Source organism: Phaethon lepturus, unplaced genomic scaffold (genome assembly GCF_000687285.1).
Source record: "Phaethon lepturus isolate BGI_N335 unplaced genomic scaffold, ASM68728v1 scaffold5453, whole genome shotgun sequence".
In the NCBI taxonomy this organism is placed as follows: Eukaryota; Metazoa; Chordata; class Aves; order Phaethontiformes; family Phaethontidae; genus Phaethon; species Phaethon lepturus.
The window spans coordinates 46679-55075 of NW_010529612.1; the positions used below are offsets into that span (position 1 = coordinate 46679).

An 8397-nucleotide genomic window follows, 5' to 3' on the forward strand; every position below is an offset into this window, starting at 1 on the left:
TATTTCAAGCAAGGTTAAGTGTAAGGAAGAGCTAAGAAGTGACTGTCCCATGACTAGTAAAACTTCAGACCTAATTTAGCCATCTGAAGGACTGAGCACACAGGAAAAGAAGTAGTCATGGCTGGAACAAGTTGATACTGTAGAAGCAAATATCACTATCCTTTCCCCTGTTAAACTGTCAGATGGAATCTGATGACTGGATTCTTTGTTTTTTCCCCATTTTCATAAGAAAAAACACTGAAGAATTGACCAAGAATCACTTCCACCTCCCATGTCTCTCCACAGCAGGAAACAAGCTTTCCAAAGGGCAGAGTTCAGCTCTTTGCCTTGGGCACTGTAACAATTAAGACCGTCTGTGTGTTCAAACATTACAGAGATACAGTGGATTATAGTGTTTCAATTGCTCTGTTTTCAGAAGTACTGTGCTCTGAACTGGCATCTGGACCAGAAATTTGCAAAAATGTTCCCAGTGAAATGTGAAACCACTCTACATTTTCCTTGTTTTGGGTTAACAGACAAAGCTGAACCAGGTTTTGCATAGCCTGCAAATTGCCTGCAAATTGCTGCATGCCACTGATGCTTGACAGGAAGACGTAAAACATGGCCATTATTAATAGTGTCTATGCAATGCATCTTGACAGCATATGATCCGTGTAGGCTTTTGGTTGCTGGAGGAATGAACATAGGACATATTTGTTGCTCAACCAATACTTTATTTCTACTACTAAAGAATCCACCACCTGGGTGAGGGTGGATAGTAGTGCAGGGATCGGTCCATAGAGCCAGGCTTTGTCTGAAAAATTCTTTAGGGGACATATTTTCAGAAGAGCTGTGATTCTGTTTGAACACATAAATAAGGGCCAGAAAAGACAGGAGGTGATTAGGCATGCAGCAACTCCAGCAACAGAAGGTGTTTTGTTCCTGAGAGAGTATGTCCTTCCAAGAGCTAGGTCTGTATTACAAGGCTGTCCACTTGACTGAATTTTTAGCTGTGTTTCTAAAAAGTTTAAGGCTCTGTGTAATATCTAGAGAAGGTTTTCTTAGAAATAACTGCAACCAAAGCAGAGATTAAGGAAAAAGAACTGATATGAAGACTCTTAGGCAATTTCTCACCCAGTGATGACTTCCTACACACTTTTTCCACAGGTATCCTTAGAAGTATGCAGGAGAATCAAGTCTTTTTTTGGCCATTAAAATATTTCCAAACAGCGTTGTTTTAAGATGGTATTGTTTTGAAAGCAGCTTCTAGTTTTAAGTAAGTAGGGGCTTAATTGAAGTATCTACATGTTACAGTTCTGGCTCACATTAAAAAAAAAAATGCTGTGATATCATTTTTGTTCTTCTGAAACAAATAAACCTGCCAGTTTCTAAGGTCAAAAGTTATGACTTCATGGTTGGGCAAAAAGCCTCCATAAGCATAGAAATTCCACAGGTGTCCTTAGAAGTACGCAGGAGAATCAAGTCTTTTTTGGCCATTAAAATATTTCCAAACAGCATTGTTTTAAGATGGTATTGTTTTGAAAGCAGCTTCTAGTTTTAAGTAAGTAGGGGCTTAATTGAAGTATCTACATGTTACAGTTCTGGCTCACATTAAAAAAAAAATGCTGTGAAATCATTTTTGTTCTTCTGAAACAAATAAACCTGCCAGTTTCTAAGGTCAAAAGTTATGACTTCATGGTTGGGCAAAAAGCCTCCATAAGCATAGAAATTCTGTAATTTGGGTCAACCTCCCAGCTCAGCTTTGTCCTCCTCTGTTTTTTGCCTGAGTTTGGAAAGACAGAGGCTACTATATTTAGAAGTGACCAAGTGTGACTAGACTTTACACATTGGTCATAGGTGAAGATGAAAAAGGTTCCAGTTCCTAAAGTATCTTTTAACATAGTCTTCCCTAAAGACATTGAAAGCTGTCTTTAGAAGATACTTGGAGAATGTAAACTCTCTTATAAAGATTGCTGATAATAGCCCAGAGATGAAGAGAATTGAATTGTGGTGCTGAGCTTTTACTGAATTGAGCAAGAAACAATAGCTGGATGAGGAAGTATTTTGCCCTCGGACTAGGGAGTGCGTGAATGATTTGTGGGCTCTTCTTTCTCCCTTGCTTTAATCACTGTTTGTACTGATTGAAAGTTTTCATCTGCCTCTTCCAGAATTAAGGAGTTTTCAGTTAATGCATTAGTGGTGCTTAAAGTAACAGCCATGCCAGACCTTTGTCTCCAAATGTGGTTAATAATCCTATTAGTGTTCCCATTGAAAGGGGATTATGGTGTGAAAGAAAGCATTTTAAATTAATCTCTTAAATTCTTAGTGACTGGAGGCGGTGAATTTGCAGCCAGATGGAAAGAGAAAGAGGCACCTAGGGGAAGTGAAAGTGATGGAAAAATGAAGACACCAAAAGAAATCTCTCAGGATTTTTCCTGTTGGTGTAGCTGGTTGGGAAGAAGGTCCTTCCTGACTTCAGAGTCAGGCTCTGGTCCTTCAGAGGCCACCTGTCGTTCTCCCACTTCACATTACACTTAAATCTAGCCAGCCCTTTTGTCATTACTGCGTCAAGAGCACAGAATTATTAGTTTCCTAAAAAGATGAAGGAAAAATAAATTGTAATTATTCAGTGAAGCATTGACCGAATACTAAACTGCTCGTTAGTTGGATATACCCTGTCCTCCTTATCAGCCCTCCTTCTGTTTAGCAGTCATTGCTTTGTGTGTCAGCATTTGTGGTGAGTGTATGTTATACCCCTGGAGTGCAAGGGGCATTGCCTCATTCAAAATTAATGTGATGGGCTTGAAATACTGTACTTGTATCCCAATTTGCTGTTCAGAAGTGTTGTTTCTAAGGCAGTAATTTATCCACAGCAACTTTTCAGTGTAGAAACAAGCCTATAATCAGTGCCTTACCCATACCTTGCTTACAGTTTTGCAAGTGCTTTGGAGCATCTGTAAAGTGTATGGGAACTCTCTGTTCTCTAGAGAATAGCGTGTTTGAAAATAACTGAACCTACCAGCATGTGTCCCACTGGGAAGGTGACCTACGTGAAATAGGAGTTAGAGACACAGTCGATAGCACAGTGTGCTTTTCTTGTTCAGGTAAACATCAAGGTGCCTCCTAAAGATGACAATGATTTAGAAGTCATGAAGTCTGGCCGTTATTACATCATTTTACTGGGCAAAAGCATCAGTGTGACCTGGGATCTGGCCATGGGAGTCTCAGTCATCTTAAAAGGCAATTTCAAAGTAAGTGTTTTTTGATTTACTTTTTATTCTCACTAAAGAATGCACTTGCCCTGACTCTGGGGAATAGCATTTTTTTATGTAGACATGCTGATGGATTTCTATGGAGTATTAGGCACTTGCTTGAAAATGAAGGGATTTTTTTGTGATACCATAAGTGTTGCTTACTTTCCCAGTAGTCTAGCTGTAAGGGGTAAATTTTGGGTCACTGGAGATGACAGAAAGGATGAATGCTGTGGTGCCTCAGAATAACTAAGCCTTGAGTGATTTCTTCTGCGTTCAAGAAGAGCAGTATAAGGAGCCAGATTTACTAGTGATGGCGCTAGGACAGTCATCTCCAGAAATAAAATGGGATTGTAGGGACACACTCTAACAGGCACCACAGAAGTCTTGCTTCCTGGAGTCCTTGGAGACAGTATGGTCCTACTTTCAGCAAAGCAGAATGGGAATAGGAGCTAAACTTTCTCTGTGAGAGACTGTGTCTATTTTATTGAACTTGGCAAGGCCAGGGATAATTCAGTTTTTAAGCCTCATGCTATTAAACCACTAGGCTAAAAAGACTTAACAAAACCTTAAGCCAGTCTACAGATGTAAGATTTATGTATTTTGTGTTTCTTTCCCTGCAAGGATCAAGTGTGTGGTCTGTGTGGAAATTTTGATGGAATCCAAAACAATGATTTGACCAGCAGCAATGAACATCTTGAAGTAGATCCAGTTGACTTTGGGAATTCTTGGAAAGTTAATCCATACTGTGCTGATGTTGAAAAGGTGATTGCAAATGAACTGTGAAAACTAATTAATATGGGTTACAGTATCACTCAAGAGTGGACAAAGAGGTTTGAAAGGATAAAAATAAATAGAAATTAACTCCTTTCCCCATGGTTTTGCCAAATAATATTCTTTCTTGAAATCTGATAAAAGATCAATTAACTTATTTAAGGCCTCTGTGCTGCCTGGCTTCAGCTGAATGTTAAAATAGCTAGTCTGTACGGTAGAGGCTGTTCTTAGAGTTTTCCAGCCCAGATGCTTGAAATCCACCTATAACTGGAAATCTCATTTTAGAGCTTAATCTAAAAAAAACAGGTGTAATTTTCAGACAGGGGGACTTCAGATAAAAATTTCATATTTCCCTATCCAAACTTCTATATCCCAACTAAATGCACATACTAATTTCTTTCTATATGCTTCTCAATCTTTTTTAAAAAGCATTCAGTTTTTATTTTCAGATTGGAGAGGCTTGAACAGAAAAAGCAAGATACAGGAGTGGATATAAGACCTTATTGCTATTTTATCACTGCTTCTGAGTTTTGAGGAGGTTACCTACTATCTGAAAGTGTTATCTGTGTCCTGGTGACGGAGATTATGTGATTTCAAGGGGTACTAATTATGCTACACACGAGAATATACTTCCTCTTTTCTAAATACAGAGTTTTGAAAGAATGAAATTGAATAATAAATTTGTCTTGACCTGGCAATAATTATGACCAAAAGTATTTCCAAATCAAAAAGTGAGAGAAAACAACCTGAAGACAACTTGTTTAGACATTTGTAAAATCAAGCATTTCATTCAGATGATGCTTTTGAGGCTGAAAACTTTCTCTTGAAAATTCATCTAGATTTTCAGAAAGAAAGGGGAAAAAAAGGCCTTTTTTAGATCTTTCCTTAAAAGTTTTAAATTATCAGAAAATAAAATGAAGCACTTATTTTTGATCACATTAAATCTTTTGGGTTAGTTTGATAAATTATGTGCAAGTGTGACATAGCCACAGTATTACCTTGCTGAATGTCACTTTTTAGATATGACTTGATTGGAGCACAGAAAAAGTTGCAATAATGAGGATTGAGACCACAGGGTAAGTCTGAGGAGGAATAGCTCCTCGTTTCAGTGTAATAGGCACAGGACAGAACCTGCAGACTGTCTCCATGATAAATGCCATGTCAATACTGGTGCTCCTTGTTCTTAGATAAATTAAATGGGAGAGGGGGAGACTACTGAGCCATGGGTATTGTCTGCTGAAGACTGATCATATTTGTGAGCCTTGTGGGCCTGCCTTAGACCTGTGAATGACTGTTTTTCAGGGTGAATGTTTGGTACAGTGGGACTTTGTCATCAAAATATTATGTTAAAACTGCAATGAACAAGTAAGGGCTGGAGAAAATGTAGGAGGTGACCTGCTCTGCTCTGTGACCTGCTGTGGCAGGTTTTGTCCTGACAATTTACTTTGTCATGAAAAATGTCTACTGCTAGTGAGTGTCTTCAATTTGAAGAGTCCTGAGGTTCTGAAGGCAAGACTAATGCAATATGTGCTTGTCTCTTACAATATTAAGCCCAGCCGGGAACAGACCTTGATGTCTCCACTGTGTAATGGAAACATAGTGAAGCAGGTGATGGTAGAAACATCATGCAGCATTTTGTCTGGGGATCTCTTTGAAGAATGCAAAAAACTTGTGAGTATTGTGTCATGTGTTTCACATTCTTCAATTCTGCATGAACTGTGCTGACACTGATTACAGCTGGGGGGAAAAATATGGTTGTGCTGACAGCACACAGGACTTTGAGGAGGCTGACTAATTGACGTTCTCATCTCTGACCCTGCCCTGTAGCTGATGCTTCATGGGAAAATGCAGGATACCCCTAGTAGAAAGCTATAGAATAACTTCTGCCTGAAGATCTGCACTGATTTAGGTAGCACCTCAACTCTTGGTGAATGAAGCAGGCAAACTATCTGAAGGTTAAATGTGCCTAGAAGAAGGAGATGAAGGGAGATCAGTGAGTGTACCCTGTATTTCTCTTTTGTAGGTGAATCCTGAGCCCTACATAGATATTTGCATGTATGACACTTGTGCTTGTGAATCTATTGGGGACTGTGCTTGCTTCTGTGATGCTATAGCAGCCTATGCACATGTCTGCGCACAAAAAGGTGTTGCTGTCCACTGGAGATCGCCAGCTCTGTGCCGTAAGTACAGGGTAGATGAGCAAGAATTGGATGAAAAGGTTCAAGCTTTTAATTAGTAAGCTGTTGTCTCAGATAGATCAACTGTTCTTATCCAGCTCTGCTCCCACTGATGTCTGGAGAAGTTTAGTTTAATGGGACTGGGCTAAGAGCTCATGGTGACATTTCCTCTCCCTTTTCTATTTATGTTCAGGGCCATACCTGGAAAAAACATTCCCTCAATAAGGGGATATAACAGTCCATGGTACAAACAAATGTAGAGAAAGAAATTGTTTCTGTACATTTTTTTTCATTAAAATTTAAAAATAATTTTTTGCAATTGTTTTTATCAAAGACAAATATCTCTGATCTAGACCAAGTAGTCCATTATGTGAAAAAAAATTTAAGTGTGAAGAAGTGGCCTGCCCTGAATGTAGTAAAATTAATATATTTTTATTTAAAGATGGAAGTCTTTCTTTTTCTATGTGTATGTGGTCCGCTTTGTACCAAGTTTGGTGTCATAGTTCTGAGAGGCATGATGAATACACTCTGGTTTTATTTTTTTTTGCATCCAATTCTTTCACTCCATAGCACAAAGCTGTGAGGACCTGAATAAACAAGAATTAGATTATCAATGTGAATGGCGATATAATAGCTGTGGACCTGTTTGTCCTGTAACATGCCAGCACCCACAGCCTTTGGAGTGCCCTCTGCAGTGTGTGGAAGGATGCCATGTACACTGTCCTGCAGGTAAGTCCATTTTTTGCTTTAAGCAGTTACTTACCTTTTTCTGCTATGCTCCTGTTACTTGTAGGTATTGCTGCAGTTGTTTTTTTTTTTTCTTTTTTTCCACCCTCTAAGTGTTCCTATTGCATGAAAAAAGTTCTTACAGTCCAGAAATAGTCAAAGATTTGTAAGGCTGGGGATTGCAAAAGACTTAGATATAGCAGTTAATTCCTTAACAGGCTTGCTGATGTGTTTTCACTACGATTTCCTACTGCATGAGGAGGAGGGTGGTTAGGCATCCTGGTTTGAGCTTGTGAAATGAGCACAGTGTGTGGAGAGCGTGAAGTGGTGTCTAGAAGAGGACAATGAAACACTGCCAGCAAGAATGAGAGAGGATGGGAATGGGTTTTAATAAGACCAAGTGCTGGGTCTTGCATTTTGGTCACAACGACCCCATGCAATGCTACAGGCTTGGGGAAGAGTGGCTGGAGAGCTGCCTGGTGGAAAAGGACCTGGGGGTGCTGGTTGGCAGCCGGCTGAACATGAGTCAGCAGTGTGCCCAGGTGGCCAAGAAGGCCAACAGCATCCTGGCCTGTATCAGAAATAGTGTGGCCAGCAGGAGTAGGGAAGTGATCATGCCCCTGTACTCGACACTGGTGAGGCTGCATCTCGAAGACTGTGTTCAGTTTTGGGCCCCTTACTACAAGAAGGACATTGAGTTGCTGGAGCGTGTCCAGAGAAGGGCAACGAAGCTGATGAGGGGTCTGCAGAACAAGTCTTATGAGAAGCAGCTGAGGGAACTGGGATTGTTTAGTCTGGAGAGGAGGAGGCTGAGGAGAAACCTTATTGCTTTCTATAACTACCTGAAAGGGGGTGGTGGTGAGATGGGTATTGGTCTCTTCTCCCAAGTAACTAGCCATAGGACAAGAGGAAATGGCCTCAAGTTGCGCTAGGGGAGGTTTAGATTGGATATTAGGAAAAATTTCTTTACTGAGAGAATGGGCAAACATTGGAACAGGCTACCCAGGGAGGTGGTGGAGTCATCATCACTGGAAGTGTTCAAAAAACATGTAGACGTGGCACTTTAGGACATGGTTTAGTGGGAATGGTGGTGTTGGGTTGATGGTTGGACCTGATGATCTTAAAGGTCTTTTCCAACTTTAATGATTCTGTGATTCTGTGATTCTGGCGTGATAAGAGAGGAAGATAGGAGGATTAGGGCCTGTGTAGCAACAGAGATTGTTGACTGTGGTTAAGGTAGGGTATGAATTTATGCTGGACACTCATAAAATTCTCTCCTTCAGAGCAATTACTGCAGTGGGGGAAACCTATAGCCCCAACCTGCTTACTATCTCCAAGGCTCTGATGCTCCTGAGAGTGCCCAGCAGGCATCCTCCTGTGAGCCTGAGCTTTCAGCTTAACTGTTCCCAACAACTGTCTCGTAGAAAGGGGAAAGGAAAAAATATGGGAAATATGGGGTGGGGAGAGGAAAGACAGACAGGAAGGGAAAC

At 40.4% G+C, this 8397-nt stretch overlaps 1 protein-coding gene across 1 annotated transcript in view; it reads left to right on the forward strand.

Moving 5' to 3' along the window:
• VWF (von Willebrand factor) overlaps positions 1–8397 on the forward strand; it is a gene marked incomplete at both ends in the record, with an annotated part of 112785 nt that overhangs the window by 42993 nt on the left and 61395 nt on the right. Inside the window, 5 exons of the mRNA XM_010283982.1 lie at positions 3084–3230; positions 3855–3995; positions 5556–5675; positions 6028–6184; positions 6752–6910. Coding sequence (XP_010282284.1) covers positions 3084–3230; positions 3855–3995; positions 5556–5675; positions 6028–6184; positions 6752–6910 — 724 coding nt within the window. The remainder of the gene's footprint in view (positions 1–3083; positions 3231–3854; positions 3996–5555; positions 5676–6027; positions 6185–6751; positions 6911–8397) is intronic.